The 23,622-nt window shown below is 33.4% G+C and overlaps 9 protein-coding genes and 2 pseudogenes across 11 annotated transcripts, besides 8 other annotated features; 4 read left to right on the top strand and 7 right to left on the bottom strand.

Moving 5' to 3' along the window:
* Positions 1–4,218: part of a mobile genetic element that runs on past the window's edge.
* TVAGG3_0340740 lies at positions 341–1,557 on the bottom strand (annotated as a pseudogene). The gene has a single exon. A coding segment is annotated over exon 1 (1,217 nt).
* TVAGG3_0340730 (uncharacterized protein) lies at positions 1,576–2,423 on the top strand (the record flags this gene model as incomplete). The annotated part of the gene is made up of 1 exon (XM_051230746.1): positions 1,576–2,423. A coding segment is annotated over one exon (848 nt), but the record flags the coding sequence as incomplete, so codon positions are not given.
* On the bottom strand, positions 2,686–3,048 carry TVAGG3_0340720 (uncharacterized protein; the record flags this gene model as incomplete). Its single annotated transcript, XM_051230745.1, has 1 exon — positions 2,686–3,048. One exon carries the CDS (start codon positions 3,046–3,048, stop codon positions 2,686–2,688), a length of 363 nt encoding a protein of 120 aa, XP_051100475.1.
* Positions 4,140–4,218: a terminal%2Cinverted (terminal inverted repeat of Maverick-3 transposon ID:TVAGG3_0340710).
* A 1,563-nt stretch (positions 4,219–5,781) lies between these two features.
* Positions 5,782–5,809: a terminal%2Cinverted (terminal inverted repeat of MuDR-2/MuDR-2B_TvMULE3 transposon ID:TVAGG3_0340700).
* Positions 5,782–7,599: a mobile genetic element.
* A 117-nt stretch (positions 7,600–7,716) lies between these two features.
* Positions 7,717–8,181: a terminal%2Cinverted (terminal inverted repeat of Maverick transposon ID:TVAGG3_0340400).
* Positions 7,717–23,622: part of a mobile genetic element that runs on past the window's edge.
* Positions 9,041–9,581, bottom strand: TVAGG3_0340690 (annotated as a pseudogene). Its single transcript has one exon. A coding segment is annotated over exon 1 (541 nt).
* Positions 9,537–23,622: part of a mobile genetic element that runs on past the window's edge.
* On the bottom strand, positions 9,753–10,073 carry TVAGG3_0340680 (uncharacterized protein; the record flags this gene model as incomplete). Its single annotated transcript, XM_051230744.1, has 1 exon — positions 9,753–10,073. One exon carries the CDS (start codon positions 10,071–10,073, stop codon positions 9,753–9,755), a length of 321 nt encoding a protein of 106 aa, XP_051100474.1.
* Positions 10,074–10,252: a terminal%2Cinverted (terminal inverted repeat of Maverick-1B transposon ID:TVAGG3_0340570).
* TVAGG3_0340670 (organellar and viral DNA polymerase type B) lies at positions 17,286–18,125 on the bottom strand (the record flags this gene model as incomplete). The annotated part of the gene is made up of 1 exon (XM_051230743.1): positions 17,286–18,125. A coding segment is annotated over one exon (840 nt), but the record flags the coding sequence as incomplete, so codon positions are not given.
* Positions 18,379–18,690, top strand: TVAGG3_0340660 (uncharacterized protein; the record flags this gene model as incomplete). The annotated part of the gene is made up of 1 exon (XM_051230742.1): positions 18,379–18,690. A coding segment is annotated over one exon (312 nt), but the record flags the coding sequence as incomplete, so codon positions are not given.
* Positions 19,083–19,651, bottom strand: TVAGG3_0340650 (KilA, N-terminal/APSES-type HTH, DNA-binding family; the record flags this gene model as incomplete). Its single annotated transcript, XM_051230741.1, has 1 exon — positions 19,083–19,651. A coding segment is annotated over one exon (569 nt), but the record flags the coding sequence as incomplete, so codon positions are not given.
* Positions 20,918–21,883, top strand: TVAGG3_0340640 (organellar and viral DNA polymerase type B; the record flags this gene model as incomplete). Its single annotated transcript, XM_051230740.1, has 1 exon — positions 20,918–21,883. One exon carries the CDS (start codon positions 20,918–20,920, stop codon positions 21,881–21,883), a length of 966 nt encoding a protein of 321 aa, XP_051100470.1.
* TVAGG3_0340630 (uncharacterized protein) lies at positions 22,046–22,456 on the top strand (the record flags this gene model as incomplete). The annotated part of the gene is made up of 1 exon (XM_051230739.1): positions 22,046–22,456. The coding sequence occupies one exon, from the start codon at positions 22,046–22,048 to the stop codon at positions 22,454–22,456; it is 411 nt and encodes a 136-aa protein (XP_051100469.1).
* TVAGG3_0340620 (integrase core domain containing protein family) lies at positions 22,538–23,089 on the bottom strand (the record flags this gene model as incomplete). The annotated part of the gene is made up of 1 exon (XM_051230738.1): positions 22,538–23,089. The coding sequence occupies one exon, from the start codon at positions 23,087–23,089 to the stop codon at positions 22,538–22,540; it is 552 nt and encodes a 183-aa protein (XP_051100468.1).

Here is a 23,622-nt window from a genome sequence, read left to right as displayed (position 1 = left end):
AAGAAAGAATGCCGGGCTTCAAACTTCAGAAAGGTGACAAAGTAAAAATAGAAATACCCAAACGCGACCCATATGAAAATACTATTGACTATGACAACAATGGGAACTCGACAGGTACTCACATTCGTGTTCGTAAAAATAGAAGAAAGTATACAAGAGAATATTATGAAGTTTTAGGCAAACATGGCAAAATGTACACACTGCAAGCAGAAGATAAAACTACTATTGTCAGACCTCGTTTCAAACTTGTCAAAGTTCAAGGTGGTATACTTTCAAAGACAGTTCCTAACAAATATAAGACAACTGCTGACGAATATGCTAAAGAAGTTGAAAATGACGACTAAGCAATTCTATACCATGCGTAAACTGTCATGTAAGGTGGCATGTATTCTTTACTTTGTCCCGTTGTTTGCGTATATCCTGTAACGCGATGTGTATGGTTTCCATCTCCCTGAGTGTTACCCCAGAAACAATTTATAGCAAACTGAACGTCGTCTTTAACATCATATCCTTTACCTTTTTTCATTGCTGACCAATCCCAAAATCTATGCTTATGCCAACCTGCTTGAGATGTACTTAAATCTACGTAGTGACTGTGTGCAGGTAGGTTTTCACCTGAAATCGTTTTACTTCCACCTGTTTCCTTTGAAGAGTTTGCACAATACAAAAACCTGTCGACTATTTGAGTCCAAGTTCCGAGACCAAGTACTACTTCTGGTCTGGTAGAGTTCATTGACGTGTAAATAGAACCTATAGGATATACTGTTTGAAGTATTTCTGTCTTTAACGTTTGAAGCTCTGTTTTGTCAGCTTTTTTATCATATAAATCTTGAGCAGTGAATTTAACTTTGTTTTCATCCTCCATGACATAGACATTTCTACATCTAATGTCTTCATCCGATGTTAAACCTTGTGGAAAGTTAGGAGGTTTCCAATTTAATACATCCCCACCAGTTTCTTCAACCGTTCCTGCAATATTTTCTATACCAACAGTTGCGAAGAAATCGTGTGTATGTCCAACGTCACTTTTCCTGTTTAAGGTTTCTTGTAAGTTTGTAATATTTGCAATGGTATGTGTATGAGTCTTTTTAGAATATTCTTTGTCAGCTCTTTCACTTCACTTGACATTTTATTGTCAACATATGTTTTATCTGCTTTGTCATCTAACATTGCTGGTAGTTCATCTACGTCATAGATGTTATGTGTATGATGTTTTTGTGGGTATGTTCTATCTGTCCATGCGAGAATATAGTCTCTTGTTGCATCTACATACTCTTTGTCAGCTTTGTTGTCAATATCTGCTTTCAAAAGAAGTTCATCTATAGGTTTCTCGTTTAAAGTTCTTTTTGTTGGATTTATACAAACAGTATGGTTCTTACTGTCTTGAAACAGAAACTCGTCTGTCATTGGGTTTATCGTCAGTTTTAAGTTTCCTTCTTTCAATGACTCAGATATCTTAGAATAGTTTGAAAAGTTTGTTGTGTTCTTATTTAGAGCTTGCAAAATGAGTTGTCGGTTGTGTTGTATTTCTCTCATAGACGCTGTTTCTTTCGACATTTTTATTCTAGATAAAATATGCTTTCAATAGAAAAAGAAAATTCAAGAGTTGCTACAACTAAACCATTAGATGAACTTTTTACGAATGTCGGTCAAAAGTTTGAGACAGAGACCGTAAAGCATGAAGGCTATCGTTTTGACTACCCATTGAGATGGTTAAGAGACCCATCCGTCACAAAAGCTATTGGCTTTCGTAGAATGAAGTTCATTTCAGAAGCCATACATGGTTTCCCATTTACGGTCGCTTTTGAAATTCGATACTATAACAAAGAAAAACGTACGTATGAGAAATTTGAACAGGGAAAACTTTTACAAGTGAATTTGCTTGTAAACTTAGAAACAACTCTTCAAGCTTTTCAAGAAAAAATAAACGATATCTATCTCGAATATGCAAAACAGTACAACATTGACGAGGGAGAATACCATCTAGATATTTTATATGACAGGAAAAATGCAACTGTTAAATTCAATAGAATAGAAGACCTTGGAGAAGACGTTTATATTTCTACAAAATATAACAACTTGGCATGGTATAGGTTTCTGAGGATGTTAAATCAGCCTGCAGAATATCCAGTACACCCGAACTTTTATGAAGTCGAAAACCCTAATGGAACATATGAAAATGTTTTCGACTCAGATGCTATTATCGTTCATGCTTCATTTTCTGGTGCACAAAACTCTTTTTTATGCTTGGCAAATGACTTTTACGAAAAACCTACAAAGCTATATGAACCACCAAGTGGAAGTATTTCAGACTTTCAAGTATGGTTTACAACAGATGGAAGAAAGAGAATAGTTCCATTATACCATGCGTTTTACTTAGAACTTAGTCTCATATACAACTACTATCGAACGGTAAAAAATAATTTTAATACGGTTGAGGTGTTGGATTTGGTTGCCAACTTGACTGTGGTGCAGGTTCAGGCTGTTGTATAACAGGAGCTTGTTCTTCTGGTTCAGGTCTTTAGGTATAATACCAACAAACTGACCTACTCTTTTACCAATATTTTTGACTCCGTTCCAAATTCCTCTTCCTACGGTTTTTATTCCATTCCATATACCTCTTCCAACATTTCGAAAGAAGTTTCCTATTCTTCCAAAGAAACCCATTTTACTATATGTAAAAATCTAATGTCCACCTAGTCTCTTACGTTTCCTTCTGAGTTCCATTGCATTCTTTAACTGGAGCTCATACATTCTATTTCTCCTCTGGTAGAAAACATACTCTGGGTCAACTCCTGTGTTCGCGTCATCTGCATAGAGTTGTTTATATCCCACTTCAGGGTTTGTATAAAACTCTTTCCATCTCATATTTGCATACCATGGTGGCAAACCTAACGCAGCGTCATTTGACATGGCAGTTTGCATTTGTACATCTGTTGGCACTTGACCATAGTTTGCCATTGCAGTTTGTATTCTAACTTCATTTGGAATATTCTCTGGGTTTGGTTGTCCAGGTTGCTGTGCATTCGCTAAGTTCTGTGCGTCCATTTAATATTAGATAAAAATATCTCTTACGAGTACATATACTGGACATTTGCAGGCATTGGTTCATCTTCATATTCTCTATATCTTTCTGCCACGTCAAATAAGTAAATGACACAATGGAAAAAACCTAAAACAAGTAGTCCTATTTCAAACCACATTTACTTACTAATAAAATTTCTTTGTTATGACACTTTCTCCAGTTTATAGGACCTCTCTCATATTCTATCTTGTCATATATAAACTCATAGTCATGTATGTCCTCTAACCATCTCATAACGGTTTCCAAACCACTTTTTATCGGATGTAAAGTAAAAGCATGGATGGTTATGTAACGTCTAAAGTTTCTAAAGAGTCTCTCAAAGTCCAGTCTACTTGGTATTGAAAATCCCATGTGTTATAGAACGGCGGGTCCACTATAAAGAAAACATTTTCCTTGTCTTTATATTTTTCATACAACTCTGTCCAATGACATCTTACAAACTCTATACCCTCAATATATTTTTCTATGTCCTCTTTGAAAACATTTGTATAGTTAAGATATAAAACTTTTGACATAAGTGTTTCAATGTCATGAACTCTTATAGCACCACTATATAATAGTCTAGAAGATATACTATCCCAGTCAATATACTCTGCTTTTTTCAAAACCTCTCTGACAGTATTTTTCTTATCTAATGGTATACGTTCCATCTTACCTATAGGTATCTTTTCTTTTAACGCTTTCAATATATTGTTTGTGTCTGGTATATGTTTGAGACGGTCCATATAGTTGTCGAAGTCATTGCATATAATCTTTGAGTCTGGGAATATTGTATGGCACAAATGGGATATATAGAAACTTCCACCGAACAAATCTACAAATGTTAGACCATTCGGTAGTTTCTTAAGTTCTCTCAATATAATATCTTTACATTTACTCTTATTTCCAAAGAACGGTAACGGTGGTTTTGTAAAATTCATTTATATATAATAATAAAAATGTTTTTATCCGAAAAGTGACAGAAAAGTGACAAAACATGAAAACATATATAATTTGTGAAAAGCGACACAAAAAAGTTAACGGCTGGTCGGCTGGGGTTCGGTCCTCCTCTTCATTTGTACTAAACATCTTCAGGGCTAGAAGGCACGAAGTGCCTGGAAGCCCCACTCTCTTTTTTTTTTTTTTTTTTTTTTAATTGCATACGCATAACTATTAGTAATACGTCTGGAGTGTCAATTAATAACAATCCCACAACAAGTAAAATTCAGATTTTTATTAAACTTATTTTTTCCTAAAAGTTTTCTCAAATTACTATATATACATATGTGGATAAAATAATAGTAATATTGTAAAAAATTAGATAATTTTTTTTATTTGAGAACCTCTCAAAAGTTCATTCAATTTATCAATTGTTTCAGTTTGATGTATATTCATTTCTGGAGCCTAAAACTTTAGCAATCATGACAATATCATATTCTCTTTCTAACTACGCAATGTAAGGGTATCCTTAATTATTAATATCCCCCTTAATTATTAATATTCCCCTTAATTATTAATATTCCATAACTTGACGAAGTAGATTTCTCAGTAAAACATGCCAATTTTCTCCTTTTACTCTTTTTCATCAATATATCGTGATTTTTTATAGTAATATTTGTAACTATAAATATTTTACTCACTTTTTCCGGAACCAAAAGTGTAGGCATATTTCTCACTTTGAAGGTTTGATTTTTGGCATCTCATCTTGTGAGGAACATTAATAGATTCTAATAAGATGGATATAACACCTATATTGTATTATACATATATAGATATTTTCGGGCTAATATACTATCTCTGTGATATGTTGTGAATCATTTTTTCATAACTTTATTCTCTTAAAAAAGTTGATTTGAGTTTTATTGAACATTCAAATGAACAGCTTCATTGTTTTTATTTTGCAGGAATAAAGACATAGTTATTATTTGTTTTGTTTTTTAAACTTGAAATAACTTCATTGTTTTAAATATACCAAACATCTTCATGATAATCAAGATACAGAAAATAATGAAAAGAAGAACCAGTTTTACATGTTTGTATTTTTGGTATTTTCAGTATTTTGCATTTAATAATTGAATTTCATATCTAAATCTGGTGAAGCTGAGAGTAGTATAAGCATTAGTTAGGCATTTACTATCACTTACTAGACTTATGTTTACATGTTGAGCATCAAGCTATTTACATCAATAATAGGAGTGGAAGTATCTCTAAAAACAGTGATATAAAATGAGAGATTATAAACGAAAAAATCGTTTTATGTATAAAATCTAATGGGAAATTATGCTTAATTATTTTATATTTCAAATGAAATTCATATTCGAAAATATCAGAAAATAAAAAATAGTATCTTATGTAAGAACATTATATTTTTGCGCCATGTGAAATAAAAAGTTCGGCTGTTTCTTTTCCATTATTTTCTTTTGCATAATGAAGAGCGGTTTTTCCATTTTTATCTTTTTCATTGATATTTATACCATGTGAAATAAGAACTTCAGCAGTTTCTTTATTATCACGCCATGCTGCATGATGAAGTGCGGTTTTTCCATCAATATCTTTTTCATTGATATTAATACCATGTGAAATAAGAAGTTCGGCTGTTTCTTTTCCATCATTTTCATATGCTGCATAATGAAGAGCAGTTTCTCCATAATTACCTTTTTCATTGATATTAATACCATGTGAAATAAGAAGCTCAGCTGTTTCTTTTCCATTATTTTGAAACAATAAGAATTACCGAAAAAGTGACAAAACATCAAAAACAGGGAGGGGGTCTCAATTTTTATTACTTATATTATTTTACAATATTTATATAAATACTCTTTATAATATATTTTACTATAAAATTATACCTCAAATTCAAATATTTAAAATATTATTTACATAATTATCTCAAAATTATATTTTTATATATTATTTTTCATATGTATAAATCATATAATCTATATATATGCAAATCTCATCTAAAATTTTTTGAAACAAACCGCTACAATTTTATAATGGTCCATCTTAAATTCATCATAAATTCTGGTACATGTTAGTACCAGAGTCTTCAAATCTCAAACACTCTGGTACCAACATGTACCAGACGCGAGTTTCCAATGCCCTCGTACGATTTTCTATTAAGATCTTCTTGAATGAGAAGGTCTTCATAGAAACTCGTACGAGGGCTTCTCTTTTAAATACTCTGGTACCTGCTGGTATCGGAGTCGACTTTACAGCCCTTTCCACAATTTTGAAGCTGGGGAAAGTTTTCAAGCAATGAAAGGGAAGCTCTCGCTATGAGGTGAAAATCTAGAATTTTTACCTCATAGCGAGTAATCCTTTGTTAATTGCTTGAAAACTTTCTTCAAATTATCAAAATTTCGAGGAAAGTTTCCTTGCTTCAAAGTAGAGATGGAGCCCTTTGAGCCACTGCATATAGGTCAGTGACTCAAAATACTCCATCTCTACTAGAAATCGCCAAAATTTGGGTCGCAATCTTTGAAATGCGACGCAAGTTTTGGCAATTTCGCGAGGGACTTGCTCCATTTGGTGCATAGATTCACACTCTATGCACCAGATGGAACAATTCTTTCGCTGACAGCGGGAAACTTTGTCTGAATAGTTTAACATTCAGACAAAGTTTCCCGCTGTCAGAGAGGGAATGGAAGGGTAAGAGGTATATATTCATAATGTATACCTCTTACTCTTCCATTCCCTCAAGAAAGCTCAAAAACTTGGGTGCAATCAGAACTGATTGCACCCAAGTTTTTGAACTTTATATAAGGAATTGTTGGCTATGATGTACTGATTCATGATCAGTACATCATAGCCAACAATTCCTTCGCAAACAGTGGGAAACTTTGTCTGAATAGTTTAACATTCAGACAAAGTTTCCCGCTGTCAGGGAGGGAATTAGAGGGTGGGAGATATATAGATAGACTATAAATCTCTCACCCTTTAATTCCCTCAAGAAAGTTCAAAAACTTGGGTGCAATCAGTTCTGATTGCACCCAAGTTTTTGAATTTTGTATAAGGAATTGTTGGCTATGATGTACTGATCATGAATCAGTACATCATAGCCAACAATTCTACCTTTTAACCAAAGATAATTGATTCGTATGTAAAATATTAAGCTAAAATTTCTCTTTCTTTTAGTACACATTCTTCCATTTCATGTACATGTATCATATATTAAGTACTAGTTATCTATTCTATATCCTTTATCCCAATTTAGATACTCAAAGATAATTCTTTTTCAGAAGAAAAAAAATATTTTCTATTAAACCGTTATTTTTTCAATGTGAGTTTTCAATTTTATTTTTCCTTTTTGCTGCTCAATGCAACATCCTCCACCCGATCCTCCATGCGAGGTTGATCAAGCCATAGGATATTTAGAATATTCTCGTTTTGTTATAGCTGCAGAGCTGCATGGTAACATAAGATTTGTCAAAGACCCACAAAAACTATCAATTGGAACAGGAGTATTAATCTACCACCGATGCGAATACGAAGGCTGCCCAGCAGGCTTTAAATTTATTAAAAATTTCGACAATAGTTAGTATGGTTATGTTGGGTATGGTGGCACTGCGTTCCACCTTACCCAACTTAACCTTAAATATTTACAAAAACATCTGACTTCACTAATGACTTCACTAATGACTTCACTAATGACTTCACTAACGAACTCACTAATGAAAAAATAAACGTTCTCATAAATTTTCCTCAATATCTTCATCATCAGTGTTAACCCTATTGTAGTCATACTTGAAGCCATAAACTTTCTCTAACTTCTTAACGTACAATTTACATAACTTACCTTCGTCATCGTATGGTTTAATGATATAACTATTTCTATCTTTATATACAGTCAATGAAAAGTCAACTGGTCTCGGATGTATTTGAAAGAACATGTTATGCTCAGGAAGGAAGAATAAATGTTTAAATGTATGTTTGTTATACTGTGGAATTCGAATGAGTTGCTTTTGTTCTGTCATTTATATAAAAATAAAATAAAAAATAATTTTAAAAAATAAACTTAAAATAAATGATATCACTACCTTCACACGTATGAAAACATAGCACAAAAATAAATTTAGGTGAAGTGGTGAAATCTCACCTCTTTTTTCACCCGGTTTTTCACCCACACTAACGTTTTCACTAACGAACTCACTAATGAAAAAATAAACGTTGTCAGAGGTGAAATCTCACCTCTTTTTTCACCCGGTTTTTCACCCACTTGAATTCATTACTTTATAACTCTCTTCCTTGGTTTCTTTTTAGTTGCTTTCTTTACGTCCGTCTCCAACTTGACTGTCTTTCTTCTTCGTCCGTAATGATACCAATTACTTCCACCAGTCAATGGGTCAAATGGTCTTTCGTAAGGGTTTCCATACATTCCATAGGGACCATACGGAAGAACTGCTGGTGGAAGTTGTGGAGAAGAAACATTTTCTTTAGTTCCATCGACTCTATTTAAATGCATTGTTTCACCTTTCATCTGGTCATTAAAGTCTTTTGCATGTTTTGCAAACTCATCCTCTTTCCTAAAAGCATTTCTGACTCAGTCGCAACCAATTGATGCTTTATTTATGAGCCATTTTATTTAATTTAACTTCTTTTTCAACCAGCCCCATATCTTCCTTTATTTGCGTCTAATGTCTTTGAAACCCTTCCTCCACTCATTTTATTACTACTGCGTCATAAGCTCCAAGTGCTTTTGTCCAAATGCTAATGCTTTTGTTCCCATTGTGCCTAAAGCTGCCCAATCTACCATTTACCCCATATTAAAATCATCTCTCTTCAAATATTATTCGTAAAAGTTCTCTTACTGGGAAAATCAATTGAAACATAAACATTCTCACGTGCTTCGCCCTCACCCTTGCGTCTATCTAACTTCTTTCTATCTCATCTATTCGCTTCAAAATGTCTGAACAATTGCTAAACATCTTCTACAACAGTTATTTCATCATGAATGACCTTCAAAACAAAGCTCATTTAATATGCAATTAAAATCATCTCAATAATGAGATCCTTTCCATCTTTTGTAGCACAAACATCTTTCATTGAAGAAAGTTCGACAAGTCTTATGATTAAACTTACTGACAAGTTTTATACTATAATGCTTCGGCGGCGAATACATGTAGTTTGAAAGACATAATATAGATTCTTCAGCAAATTCACTTATACTGGATTTTATAACAATGTTCTCACGAGACCAAATGCCTCCAATTGACAATCTTGTAAGCAATCCTGCTGAACCTTCAACTGTAAACGTCGATGGTAACATTCCACGAAGGTCATCTATTGACATCTTTGAGTCACTGAATTTAAAGATTTTCTTAAAGCAATCGTCATTATCTAACCATGCAATAGCTTTGAAGTTTTCATTCGAATATACAACTGCTTCATTAAATGTAAAACCTGACTTCTTTGCAGAGGCGATTTTAAAATCTATTGCATTTGTTTCAAAATTATATGCTATGGTAACTTTAGTTAGTATACCTAAGTTGTGTACTGAGGCACTGCGCGCCTCCATACACCACTTAGCGGTTTTGACACTTTACGAAACCGTTAACGTATATTTTACAACACAAACGACAACACTAACTTAACCTTAAATATTTATAAAACCGCCAACCACTTCACCTCACTAATGAAAAAATAAACGTTTTCACTAACGAACTCACTAATGAAAAAATAAACGTTCTCACTTACAAACGTATTGCAACTCCTCCCATTGCTGTGCTTCACATAACAGCTCATAATCTTCTGACTCACTTTCTTCTTCATATAGGTCAAAGTCACTGTCAAAATAAATGTTAGTAAGTTTTGACAAAGCTAATGAAACACGTTTACCGTTTGTATCGTATGCTTGTATAAACTTTCCATTCTTCATTCCTTCATAAACGCTCAAACTAACTTTACCTTTTCTCCCTCGTATCTGATAGAATGTATTTTCACGAGGAACGAAGAACAAATTCTTGAACTCATGACCGTTGTAGTTTGTTATCTCAATAGTTTTCGTCATTTACATAAAAAATAAAATAAAAATAAAATAAAAAATAAAACTTAAAATTAATGATATCACCACTCCCACACGTATGAAAACATAGCGCAAAAATAATTTAGGTGAAGTGGTGAAATCTTCACCTCTTTTTTCACCTCTTTTTTCACCTCATGAATTCATTGCTTTAAACTCTCTTCCTTTCTCCAACTCTTTCTAACTTCTCCTAAGTTCAGCAATGTTTGTCCTCATGAAGGTTAATCTTCCTTAATATACCTTCTCTCATCTAATGGTTGCTTTATCTTTCTAAACTGAACTCTACCATCCTTCATAGTATGAACGTAAAAAACCTTCTGAACCGCTCCTGATTTAATTATCTACCAAAAATTTTGTTTCATTGCTTCAGTGACTTAGTCTCATTTTACTCTAAATAAAATGTTCAAATAAAATAAAACTAACATTATTTTTGTCAGTAAGAAACGAGTATTTACATTTATTTGGAGTAGGTTCTGGTTTAAATGTTGAGTCGGTTTTTGGAGTTGACTTTGACACGGATGTGTACTTTCATAGTTTCAAGTCATTGAAGGTGTTGTTTGTGAAGTCGTTGTTTTGACGTTGGGTTTGCGAGGTGTCTGATTGTTGTTCAAATCAGACTACTTCATATTATTTATAACATTTTGCTTTATTTCTTTTCACAATCATTACTGCTCCTGCTGTAGTAGCAACCTAGTGGGAGACCCATATTTTATATAAGGACTTGACCAAATGCTATTTTTACAGGAGCTGTGAACACCTAACCTTGGTTGAGACTGCTTCTTTGCCATTGTGCACTCGTAAGAAATATTCAATAGGTGCTCCATAATCGTTGGTAAAGTTTGTTTCATAATGGTGAAAGTTCACGAGAGCTTGATGAAGAACTCATTTATAACTTTAAAATAAAACTTCATCCTTTATTCCTCACTGTCGTCCGTGGCTAAGTTATAGTCGTCAAGTCTTATTATTTGGTATGCCTGACTGTCTTACTTGTATTGCAAAGCAACAATCCTCATAAAATCCATAAGTGGCTTTGGTACGTTTTCAGTTGCTAGGCAATATACCTATAACAGAACATTTGTATGTTTTGGGAGCAGTAGATGTTTACCTTGCTGAAGCAAAAGTCACACTTCTGTTGGAAAACCAACATAAGAAATGTGTTGTTGTCATAGCTATCCCATTTATTGTTCCACACTACCATCATCCACCAATGACCTTCATAACATCTCATTAAATCCAATATATCATTGTCTTGTATTGCAAGCGTTCCAACCATTTCATAAAATACAGTCCATATGATTTTTTCAGGGTTCTGCAGCCATATTTCCATAAGCTCCATTAAAGCTGAAGATATTAAACTTAGTGTTCTCAAAATTAACAATAATAGTTGTCTTTCTTTCTAAAATAGTGCCAAATACTTTAACATTAATAGCGTATAATCTGCTGTAAATGTTGCACTTGAACTATCTGTATTCTTTGAGAATGAACCGTCCATAGGAATCCAATCCATAACTTTAACAGGAAAACATAAAGCCCGTTTTTATAATGTTCTACAAGTTCTGTATAAATGTTAGGGTCTAAAGAGCAATGACTTTTGATGAATGAAACATTCATTAAAATCCATCTTTGTTCGAAATAGTGCTGGTTTACAGTTGTAATAGTAACTGTTCACTAGCTTCTACTGCCTTCGTTATCATAGTGAATGTTCATCCATGGAACAAATTTATTGTCGGTGATTTGAATCTGAAGCAAATGCAACTTAAGATTGGATTGGAAAGCAATGATATCATTTACAATATAGATGTGCATTGTAAGCGTCTACTACTTAACTTTAAGCTGAATGTTTCCTGCAAAAAAACTGGAATAAATCGAAAGCTTCTAATGGAAGGAATCTTCTAACAGGAATTCTTAAACGAAGCTTAAAATCAAATGATTTTCGCTCTGTAATTGACCACTAAAACAATTGGTGTCCTGTTCTGGCATAGTTCCCGAATGACTCCAAACATCTTGCCATGTCTGATCTTTGAAAACAACATTCTACTTCTTATTTGTTCGTAGTTGTGAGTTTGAATTTAATATGCTTCTCTCTGCGTTTCTTAGAGAATATACGAATACACATTTGCAAGATTATATCCAAGCAACCTGCATAGAAACGTCATCGAAACCAATCCAAAATCCTGGTTTGTTTTATTGGAAGCCTGAACCAATTTCTTTATCTCAATAAATTGACCTTCCATTTTATACGTAATGAATGTATGTAAAGGTCCAACATATTTTCACCAGGAGGTGAGAGATTAATGTTACCCATGTGTATCTTTAGCATTCCAGGTTGTGATGGAATCTTTTGCGTCAGAATATTTCTATTAGTTCACCAATTTAAACTGCATGTCTTATATACGAAATATGAGCGAATCTGATGAATATGCTCTGCTGAGTAAATTCGTTTTAACTGTTCTTTCTGCATGTATTTACTTCAATAAAAATATCTATTTACTTCATTATTCTCACTCCTTCTGGTATGCGTGGGAAATGTGTTTCTTACATTTTCAATGAACTGTACATTCCTCTTTTGTCTCAACTTCTTTCACTGGCGGTCAGTGTCTCTTGACTCGGTTTGTTTTTCAATGAAATTCACGAACTTTCAATAAGCTCTTGGTTCGTTATTGAAAGTACATCTGCTCTTTTCTCTTGTTCTTTTGGCTCAATGAACAGAAGTTTATATGGGCTTCTGGACTTCACCCTTGCCATCACCTTAATGTTGTCCTCTCTGCATTTCGCTAATGGTACCTTTCTTCTTCTTACGTATATTTTACATCTTTACTTTCTGACTTAGTAATAGAAAGTGTTGTACTTCCTCTTGCGTCATTTAATATAAAGACTTCTCGGCTCTGATTTTGACAAGCCAATTTTACATCGTTAAAGTTTAAGTAGTTTTTATCTATCAGTAAATGACTCAGACAATCATATGGACACAGACCCAAGGGTCATAGATGTTGAGCATTTGAATGAAAGAAATTCGCGACAAAATTATTTATCCGAATGCTGAAGAACAAAAAAAAGAACAAATAGCCAGATAGACCAAAGAAAAAATCTGAGTTGAAAAACAAACTACTGCATTATGCTGCTGAAGACAAAGAACCACGTTTGCTGGCAAAAATAGCTAGAAGACAGAAGCAAAAAGCAAAGAAGAAAAATAACAAGGAAGCTGAAGCAAAAAAGAGTAAATGGTTATTTTATCCAAATAAATGAAGACAAATTACTCTTTACTCTGTGCCTTCAGTAGTGAAACTGACGTCAAAATAAGGGAACAGTTCAGTTAAACGTTTAATTTCCACACACTGGATGTGAAACATAAATGAAGAGAAGTATATCGGCCATAACATTCTAGTAATCAAACACTGCTTCAAAAGTTGACTTATACTTCAATCGAATAGAAAATGCACTAACATCTTTAAAGCGCCCAAAACATTCACATGTAACAAATATTTAAAAGACATTTCAACATTTTGCAATTATATTCATAATGAGATGTTCCGAGAAAAAGCTTTTCAAAAACATTAAAAAGTACCAAACTTTACAGCCTTTACGTGATTTCTTGCCTACAACTGAAGGGAAAAAGTAGTCAACCACACTTATACAGAACTTCAAGAATTTAATGAAAATGAAGATGGAACACATGACTTCAATCATTTATTCTCACATTCCAAGAAAAATCGCTAAAAAGAAGAAAATCCATTTACGTATAAGATTCAAATCTCCGAACCAAGTATGATTTAAGAATTTTTCAATTATATGCAATGCCTCCGAGAAAAATAATTTTCAAAGCATCCGTAACACCTGCATGGATAGAAAAAGCAATACTTTACTCTAATAAAGCCAAAGGCGTGAAAATGAGTTCATTGTCATACAAGAATTCACCACTTTCCTAACCCTATTAATACATAAATTAACTGGCTTCAATCCGTGATTTTGGATTAGACATTTCTCCACTCCATGACCATAAATGTCCAGTGTCTGCTCCAATAAGACTGTCTCTACATTGAAGCACCAAACTCTTAAACTCTACCCATTCCACGCACACAGCTATTGTAAAATCTACGCTACTTTTATTTTTATCACAATACCTCATGCTGAACAAAAAATAAATGACCTCATCATGACCTCATTGTTGACAAAAAAAATTGACCTCAGAAACTTCAAACTACGAATAAGCTGTTTTTAGTCGTATTGAAAAAGTTGAACTTTCCAGCAAAAGCAAGGTTACATACTGACATAAGTCGAATCAATCTCGACAGTCATAAAGTGCTTGTAAAGTTCTTAAACTAATCCAGAGTCTTTTCATATTGATCCAACAGGTATGTGAATGTTCTTTCTTCATGTTGATAGCATTGTTATTACTTCAGGAAAACATTTCAATTACGGTTAAAAGCAATAAACATCTTGCTTCACGCCTTCATTCTTGCCAGGAATCAACTTCATTAAATCGTTAGTGAGTAAATCTATGTAGGTCTTCTTTCCACAAAAAAATACTTTTATAAGCTAAACTTTTTTCCGGTTAATTTCGCAAAGTCCTATGAAATTGACCAAGTTCTTTCCTATAAGTTGCACCCATATCTCTTCTTAAACTCTCTGCAAGCTTGGGATGTTCATTATATAGGCATTAACTGTTCGTATCCTGGTAAAAATTTGAAGTCCCATTCTCTGCATACAAATAATATCTTTCATCCATAATACTTTTACATAACAGAATATAACACCCAATTGACAGAATAAAGGTGTCGCAAATGCTTTTCGTTAGCTAAAATAGTTTTATCTTAACCATCCAACCTTCGAACTTCACTAAGTTTAATTTCTATACATATCTATACATCTTATGTATTATACTATGGTATTTGACTCAATAGGAGATAAATATTTTCCATAAATGCTTCAGAATATTTTATAATTCTTTTAAAGGGTTCCTTCTTTCTTTATCACTTTAACCTAACTCAAACAAACTTCTTACTTCATCTCTTATTTGCTCATATCTCTGTCCATCGTATTAGTATCCTTGCAAACCACTTCACATTTTGAACACAATTGATATTTTATGAGGCTTGTAATTTATATGGCCAAACATTAACATGAACAGCAAATGTTTTAACTTCTTGAACGTTTAATTCCGATTTAGTTCAGTGTTCAACCCTATTAAATAACACCGTGGCTGTGTATTACCCAATCTCTATGTTATCTTAATGAGAACAAAAAGCCAACATAACTTTTTCACCAAATGTGTCCTTTGGTTCATCATTCGGAGATAATATTCTTTCATGAGATACTCTGTGTTAGCATCTCATCCTCATTACTTTGAATTCCTCTAAGGTAAAAGTCTTGCTATAGCTGAAGGATATAATGAAACAGCTGATCGAATTCCAAAGCAATGAGTTTTCTTTTTGCTCTTTTTTTTCATGTAATCTACAACAATACATCTTCCACCTTAATGGCATCTCGAAAATAAATCTCTTGTTTAATTTGAGAGTCATATAATCATCGAAAGGATATACTCTGTTCTCAAACAAATTGTTAGCAATAGATACCAAATATAACGCTATCATAAACGTTTAAATCCAAATACTTCAAATAAGTCAATTGGAAACTTTACAAAAACCTTCTTTAAAATATTACATCTTTTTTTTGCCAGTTTAAAACGTGCCCTATACTTTTTCAAGTCTAATCGGTTTTCATCTATTCTGCAACCTTATGGAATCTATGTCTTCATAATGTATCTGCACATGGAAAACTACATGCTTCAGAAATGACACCATTCCTGTTTCATTTCTAACCAAAAACACTCTTATATTATATGAAATCTTAATCATACTTCTTTCGTCCTGTGTAAGTTAAACATACAGGAAATAGTTTAGCTTTTATTAAACACTGAAGATCTTTATAATAATTGCCCGTCCTATATAACCATTATATTGCATTGTCTTGAAACCTTTAATGATGGAGATCCTTCACTTCTGTCATGTGCTTTAAGATGAAATTATTCAATAACTGAGGGTGAACCATATATAAACTCTTGTCAGGGAATTCTTTCCAAAATTCTTTGCAACATTTTGACCCAAATCTTGTCATCACTAACCATCTTCACTGTCAAACAATGTATAAACTTTATGAAACCGTCTGTGCTACACTCAAAGTCAGCCAAAGAAAACGTGCTCAGAATGAATTTACATTTAGCTTATTTTACTTCGTTTGACTCTGCTTTCTTCTTCATTGTTACACAATACTTGGAGCATATTTCAAATCATTCAAATGGCAGTCGCACTATATTTTCATACAATTATTATAAATCAGTAGAACTATGGTCTGAATATATCTCTCTATAACAACATTAGTTTTCACAGACAATTCATTTGCCATAACTCCCACAATTTTATTATCAAACATCCCATAGCTTGTTTTTCATCATAACGAACTACATATTTATCTTTCTCTCTTTGTATAAATCCTTCATCTGTTTCAATGTTCATCTCCACCACAACTCCTTAAAAATCTATATATTTGATATGAAATGTATGTTGTCATTAGGTACATCTTCATTTAGCTGTCAGTAGTCTTCAACAAGAAGTAAGGTCACAATAATTCTAACAGTTTCAGCAACCTTCTTTTGTTATCTATATCTCTTATTTCATTAATGTCTTAGTCATTGATAATAAACCAATGGGTAACATTAAATGCTAACTGTTGAAATCGGAAATTCTTTACTCTTACATTTGAGGAAATCATCTAACACGAATGACTTCTCTCATGTGGTCAATAGTTTCTTCATTTACCACTCCATCCTGAATGCCAACCATAAAACGAAATCAATCGTCCTCTTCATAAGTGTTGCAGTTCTTTTGTTCATTCATTGAAGATTTGTAGCGTTCCAACGATTATATTAAGTGCTAAAGATACTAACTGACCGCTTCTCTTCTTATAAAACTTCTTTTCACCATTATCTTTCCAAAAGCTTTCTATAAGTGCTGGGTTTCCTGTTTGCTTAAGAGCTTCCAAAATGGCTTTCTGGTCATTTGTCAGTGTGCTTTCATCTCTATATGGTCTCTTTTTTGGTTTGCCTTTCTTTACATCTGACATCGTTAAGCCTTCATATTCTGTTAAATCATACATCTTTATTTCGGTAAGATTCTTTATGTTTGTCAAGAAGAAGTCATAGTGCATTTCAACAATACCTGCAGCATTTGCTTCTATCTCTGATATAAAGTTCTCCTTCAAGAGCTGATGTAGTAATGTTCCAATATTATTGAGGTTTAACGTAGAACATTCATACTTTCCACCAAGTTTATAACATACCATCCATCTCTGTTGCGAGTTTATTTTAATTTTCTCTAAGAGTCTCATGAAAACCTTACCGAAATGTTTGTGTAAGTAGTCTCTGTTTGGTTCATCTAAAGCTTCGATGTTAAAGTCAATGAGTCTATTGCCTGACTTCACATTTCTCTTCCTATTCTCTTCATCTTTCTTTAACCATCTCTCACCTTCTTTTGGTTTGTCGTCAATGGAACGAATGACATCGTTAGCTTTGCGAACTTGTTCTATAGCACTTTTAAACATCTCTCTTCTCTGTTGTTTCAGTGTGTCATCTCTCTTTCGTGTTTCACCAACGTTTGCATGGGCTACGCCCGCGCCGTCATGCGGCTTTGTTATGTCAAACATCTCTCTTCTTACTTCATGAGGTACAGCTCTTCTTGTTTCACCAACGTTTGCATTTGTTATGTCAAACATCTCTCTTCTTACTTCATGAGGTACTGAACGTCTATGATATAAGTCAATAGCAATGTCATTTAAAGGAAATGCTCTTGCATGGACTTCGTCCTCGCCGCGTTGCGGCTTTATGAACTCATGAATTCTATCATAACTTATTGCACCATTATAGTCTTTAATGAAGTCAGCGAGTGCTTTTTTGTTTGTTGCGTAATGCTTTGCAACATCTATATTAGCTTCTGTAAGAAGTTGTTTTATTTCCGAGTGTTCTAACTTAGACAACTTCCGATACATCTTTAGTAGGAAATAAAAAAATATTTTTTGAAAAAATTAGATTAGATTTTTTTTAAGTTATTTTTCAAAATAATTTAATATTTTTATTTTAATGAAACACATGCAAGATTGCAAGTTCTTTTCATACAATGCTCTCGCTACTGCCATCAAGAATGAGTTCAATAATGCTTCAAACGTTAATGTTATCTTTAACAAGAAGTTTGTGAAAGAATCTAAGTTTGGTCAGTATGTCAGACCATTAGCTATCGTCATTGACCGCAAACGTTATACTTCACAAGAGTTAGCAGTAGTTTTGAAACAAAAGGGTTTCTTCGTGAATGTCAAAGATACACACTATACTGTCATAAAGAACTCCAACATTGACTTCTTCAGTATTGCTATGAATCTTTCCGAACAGAAAGAATATAAGAAGGGTGAAACATCTGTGAAATATTATCCTTCATCTCTGAAGACAATAACGAACAAAGATGTTATACAAAAGTTCTTACCAAAGGTTGAAGAAGCTTCAATTGACATTGACGAAGGAAGTGAAATGGTTGAAGAAATTGACCCTGAAGCTATTTAACCAAAAATATATTTTTGGTGAAGAGGTGAGATATCACCTAGCCGCTTTGCGGCTCTGACCCTTTGGGTCTTTTTTTCACCTCATTCTCTCTTCGTTAATGTTGTCGTGACTTCTTCGTTAATGTTGTCGTGACTTCATTCTTCCTCTTTGAAGTTATCGAAATATTCTGTTATTTTTTCTTCAGTAATGTTAAGTCTTCTTTGAAGGTAAGTATTGTGCAACCTTTGATGTCATAGTGTGTTTGAGGAAGAGTATTTTTGACAATTTCTTTTATTTGCTCATTCGGTGTCATTGAAATCGGTAAGTTTTCACGATAGAACCAGTTTCTGTCAGATTTATATATTTTAGCAAGGTCGTAAAAGCTTTTGTTGTTTCTTCTGACTAAATGCAACATAACCATATCTCTATCTTCTTCTTTCTCCAACTCTTCAGTATAAATCATATACTTATAACTCTTTTCCTTTCCTTTTGGTACTGAACGTGGTATTCTTTTCTGTATGCTTTTGTCTTTGGATTCAATGACTTCATCTTTTGCTTGAAGTTTCTTTTCCATCTCTCCACGTTCTGCTTTATATAGTTCATCTAACATCATGAAAATATAACAAGCATAACGAGGTGAAGCCCACATTGCTACAGCATTTACTAAAAGTCTATGAACATAATAACCTTTCAAACCAGGTGCCAAATTCTTGCGATTTTCGTACGGAATCTCTTCCCTCGGTTTTCCGAGGGAAGCAATCATATGAGGAAATTCTTCTAAAAGTTCTTTTGCCTGTTGGTTTTCAAACCAATGATATGCTTGCTTTGTAGAACGAAGAGCGTTCATTATACTTTGCATTTGATACATATCATCTTTGACTGAACGAATGAGTCTCAATTGTTTGTTATATTGTATGTATTCGTATTCTTCATTTATGGCTTCATGAACGATAGCAGTTGTTGTGTTCTCTAATGTTGACATTACTGTTCTTACATACAGGATAAAAAAATAAATAAAATAAAAACTAACTTTATTTTTTCTGAGATAAACACTATTTCTTCACAACATTAAATTTTATCCTGTATGAAATGACTTTAAAAAGATTATTGACTGACTTCGAATACTATCTCATTGACGCACTGACAGACCCTCAAAACTGTGTTGAAAGTTCTTTAAGCTTTAAGATTGAAGGTACGACGCATTTTGTCTTCACTTACGTATTGAAAGAATATGACCGTTATCATAACGAAGTGAATCAAACACTAATAAAATTTGTAGATAAAAAATTGGTTAACAATGAATATTTTAAACGTGAAGACCCAAACACTGCTGGAGATGATGAAGAATACAGACAAGTTATTGAAAAAAATAACGCAAGATTAGATGCAATAGAAAAGAAGTTTAATGAATGTCTTACAAACACGTATGAATATCTTATGCAGTGGGAAGCCAGATGGAAATAAATTTACGTCAAATATGCAATTTATAAAATCTTATGTCGACAGGCTACGTAGCACAGTGGTCTAAGGTGGTGTTATGGAGGGGTCAAGGTCTGTGGTTCGAACCGCGACAGCGCCGTATTTTCTTATTTTCTTTATTTGTCTTGTTTGTCGTGAATAAAAAGTGTCATAAAAGTGCTCTATCTTCCACGGGAATAAATAAAAAATTTACTTTATTTCTTCTTTATTTCTTTGTTCCCGTGGAAGAAGGGTTTTGCTGTTTTTTCTCAGCCGAAATCAATGATTTTTTCATTTTTGGAATCCTTAGCGAATGAGGAATCTTTTCTCTCGTGGAAGCTTTGACCTAAAATATAATTTAGGTGAAGAGGTGAGATGTCACCTCTTTTTTCACCCTCGTGACTTTGTCATAACTTCTTCGTAAATGCTTTGTCATAACTTCTTCGTAAATGCTTTGTCATAACTTCTTCGTAAATGAGTGTAAATGACCAAAAATATATTATAGGTGAAGAGGTGACATCTCACCTGTTTTCTCACCTAATTTCTCACCCTCATGAATTTGTCATAACTTCTTCGTAAATGCTTTGTCATAACTTCTTCGTAAATGCTTTGTCATAACTTCTTCGTAAATGAGTGTAAATGACCAAAAATATATTATAGGTGAAGAGGTGAGATGTCACCTCTTTTTTCACCTAATTTCTCACCCTCATGAATTTTCATGAATTTCCTTAAGATAGAAAAATAACGTTAGTTTTATTTTTATTTATTTTTTTATTTTGTATGTAAAGATATGATTTCAACAATCGGCACAACAACAATTCAAGCCGCGAACGGCGGGACTCTGTCCACAACAACTTCACCAAACTCGTTAGTCATGAATCCAACATCTATGTTAGTAGAGATGAAAAGCTTCATTCCTTCTTCATATACTTTCGAAACAAAAATCCAGAAGATAAAGCAAGAACTTTTAACAAGTAATTTAGACTGTAGTGCGAAAGATGAAACAAATGAACAGTATCTTTATGAAATGCAGGACATTATTGACCATTTACCTAAACTACCTGAAATTCAGCATCAAAAACTAACTATTCCTGAATTCGATGAAATAGAAGTGAAACCAACTGACTCAGTAGAAATAAAGAAGTTCATTCGAAAGGTAAACTATGAGTTTCTAGGATTTCATTGCAACCATAAGGTTATGGACAAAGATTGCGACATGGTATATAAGAATGTTTCTGACATATATAAATCCGGGGAGTTTAAGACCTACGATAACTTTGTTTCGTTAGTTGCTGAATGTGTATGGCAGATAAGAGATAAAGATAGAAGAGGTAAAATATGGAACGAACAGATAAGACCAACTGCTTTTGAGTTAAAGAAAACCATTGACGCCTTAGTTGTTTTAGCAGGTAAGGTTTCAGAATATAACGCAAAAATGAATCCGCAATGTTCTAAATGTAAAGCAGCAATTAGGAAATATAACTACTCCGTCAAAGAGATAGAAAGAATGCGAAACGACTATGCAGACTTAAAGAAAGAAGCAGAAAAGCCAGCAGAAAATAAAATGGACATGTTAGCATTTCTGAACAAAAACTATCCAACTGCTGACGATTTCCTTCTATCTGACGTCAAGAAGAAATATAAAGAAACTTTCGGCATTGTTAAAACTTTTGACATACTGACAGAAGAAATAGAAGCTACGAAATTGTTTAGGATTTCAAATATACATCGTACAATTCATGTAAAACGCTTGTGAAAAACTGGGGTGAGAAAACAGGTGAAAAACGGGTGACATCTCACCTCTTCACCTATAATATATTTTTGCTTTAATTAAATGCTTTCCGGAAACGTCGATGAAAATCATATGGACAAATTATATGAAAAAATTAATAATGATTACCCCTCATTAACCAGGGAAATGACGGATTCTATAGTTCGTAAATTCGATGAAATACAGGATATGTGGTTCGACAGATTCGACATGAACGATAAGGAAAAGAGAAAGAACGATAACAATTTACTTACTAAAAGAATCCTAAAATCTAAAATAGGTGAAGCTTCAACATTTAACACAGTACATAACTTTTACACCGCTGTTTATATTTTCAATAATTTATTTAACGATGAACGAGAAAGAAAAAGTATGTTTAACGGAAGAAATGAATATGATTTTATCCTTTGTGCTGTTCGGGATGTTGACATGAAACTAAAGAAAATATTCTTATTACAAGATGACACGGTTGAAGATGAAGTCAATGAGTTTTTAAATCGTGATTTAAATGAAATTGATGAAGTTATGACCGAATGTTATAAAAAGTTCAAGAGGTGAAAAAAGAGGTGAGAAAACAGGTGAAATCTCACCTCTTCACCTAAATTATATTTTTGTCTGATTTACATCCAACGAAAAAGTTTAGAAGAATTTTCTTATTCTTTCTGGCATGTTTTTATCTTTCCAGTACTCCCGCTCTAATGGTCCCAGATGAGTTGGTTTAGATTCTCTCAAGTTCTTAGATGGTATAACATCTTCAACGCCTCCTTCATATCTTACTTTATAAGTGTCATCGTTTGTGTTATAGTCAAGTATTTCAATAACCACTCCTCGCTTTGCTTCGTCAATGGTTTCAGCAAGTTTGCCATTACTACTTTCGACTAATTTATGTCGAGGGTAAAATGCTATGGAGTCGTCAGCAGCTTTTATAAGATATCCATTACCTTGCGTAGAGTCTACGATATAATAATTTCGACTTAACCTTAAACGTTTCTTTGTCAATGGTTTGTCGTCAAGAACTACACGAACTTTTGTACCAGGAATGAGAGTAAATTGTGTTGAATTTCTGATATTTTGTGTTTGGCTTCGTTTCTTTTGTATATACTTTTCTTCTTGTTGTTGTGTCATTGAATTTGGTGTATGTCCTGTTGTAGAATGTGTTGAGGAATTATATACTTCGAGAAAATGTTTCATTGTTTCTTCGGTAAAGTCTCGCTCTTGATTTAAATCTCTGAGAGTCCTTATGAAGCGGTTAATGATACCGAGTATGTTATGGTTATGGTCTTCAGTAGTGTAGTGAGTTATGTTATGCTTAATGAGAAATTCTGTGATTTCGTTGCTGAGGTATGCACCGTCTTGGTCTGATGTTAAAATACTTGGGCTATGTTCTGCTACAAACTTTTGTAAAACTCTTAACACTTCATGAGTTCCTTTATTTCTCATTATATACGCATATGCTTTACGAGTGTTAACATTTATGAAGATGAGGAATGGTTTATGTCCTCCTTTTCTGCTTTGAATGAGAGTGTCAAATTGGTATGCGTCAGGAGTGTTGGAGTAAATTGGTAAAAAGTAGTCGTAAGGATTTATTTTTGTTTGATGTACAACATTTTTGTCAAAGAACCTTTTCACTTCAGCTCTGTTAGTAAATCCCAACTCTTTGCAGCTTCATTGAACTTCTTAAATGACCTCCATGGATGTTGTTCGAATACTTCTTTCAAGCTCAT

The sequence above is a fragment of the Trichomonas vaginalis genome, chromosome V (genome assembly GCF_026262505.1).
Source record: "Trichomonas vaginalis G3 chromosome V, whole genome shotgun sequence".
In the NCBI taxonomy this organism is placed as follows: domain Eukaryota; phylum Parabasalia; order Trichomonadida; family Trichomonadidae; genus Trichomonas; species Trichomonas vaginalis.
Note: the sequence above shows the minus strand (reverse complement) of the source record. Positions and strands in the feature narration are given on the sequence as shown.